General features: G+C 38.8%; 1 protein-coding gene across 1 annotated transcript in view; it reads right to left on the reverse strand.

Annotated features, from left to right (window-relative positions):
• The window catches only part of LOC122076774 (F-box protein At1g67340-like), a 2223-nt gene extending 1293 nt beyond the window's left edge, over window positions 1-930 (reverse strand). The window contains exon 1 of the mRNA XM_042642305.1: window positions 125-930. Within this exon, the coding sequence (XP_042498239.1) occupies window positions 125-393 (269 nt within the window). The 5' untranslated portion in view covers window positions 394-930. The remainder of the gene's footprint in view (window positions 1-124) is intronic.
• Between the last annotated feature and the right edge of the window lie 286 nt (window positions 931-1216).

Below are 1216 nucleotides of genomic sequence, written 5' to 3' on the forward strand. Positions count from 1 at the left end.
AAAAAAAAACCACATTCAATCAAATAAATCTCTCAACTTGATAAACCCCCAAAGGAAAAACAGAGACAAGCCCAAGAACAGAGAGAACTAAGGAGAGAGAAACAGAGAAAGGGAGAAGGCGTACGTAATGAGAAGGTTGATGAAATCAGAAGGAGAAGCAGCGGAAGAACTAAGTTTGCAGAGAATGCAAACAATAAGATCATCTGGCAATCCATCGAAAAAATCAGACTTCCCACGAGAATCAAACGTAGTCTTGGTCGTTTTGATCTTCTTTTTATGAAGAATCGAAACGTCTCCTCCAGAGAAGCATCGCTTTCTATTCACTCTCCCTTCCTTCCAAGGATGGGTTCTATCTCTATGAGAAGTGAATCCCCTTCTGGCGGTTGTTCTCATTATCTTTTCAGGCTAACAGAAGTGAAAAGCAAATCAAAGCCACAGCCCGTCTGGTAGGTCTCTCTCTCTATATATATGTATTATATAAAATATAATATTATTTAAAAAAAAATTAAAAAATAAAGGAAAGAAGAGGAAAGCTCGCTCGTCTCTCAGACTCTCCAAAGAGCCCAGATGAGCTTATTTACGCTATCAGCAACCCATTACGCCATTAGTACTCTCAGGGATTTCCTGTAAAGTTGGCGTATTTACGAAGGAGAGCCACTCGGTCAAACAGGGTTGACTAGATCCACCATGGATGCCTTAACTCTTATTATTAATCTCTCTCTCTTTCTATTCTCTAATCTCTACTGCAACAAACGAATAAAAGGAAAAATCATTCTCCCTTGTCTGCATGCACGCACGCCCCTTTTCTGCTTTTAACAATTTAAACTTTCTTGTAACCTTCCCACTATTCTCTCTTTTGCTTTCTCTGCCCTCAACCCTTTTTACAGAGACTCACAACAGCCTTAAGAGGGTTTCTTAATTCCTCTTCTTATCTCTGATCTCTTCAACTTATAGCAGAGAAGAGGGTCACTGGTTTTCTTTTTCCTTCTCTCTCTCACCCTCTTAATTTCTGATCTAAGCTTTGAAATCAGTTAATTTTGTTGAAAGAAAAGTAACAAATTTCAGTTATTTCTTTTTGGGTTTTTTCCAGGTTAAGGTGTTAATCCAAAGAAACCATATTAACAAACAAAACCAGGTAGCCCAAATTCGAATGGTCACCGTCGAAGACTTTTAACAATGGCGGTCAAACCGGGCCTCTCAGTTACTTGAACTCTTT

This window comes from Macadamia integrifolia, chromosome 4 (assembly GCF_013358625.1).
Source record: "Macadamia integrifolia cultivar HAES 741 chromosome 4, SCU_Mint_v3, whole genome shotgun sequence".
In the NCBI taxonomy this organism is placed as follows: domain Eukaryota; kingdom Viridiplantae; phylum Streptophyta; class Magnoliopsida; order Proteales; family Proteaceae; genus Macadamia; species Macadamia integrifolia.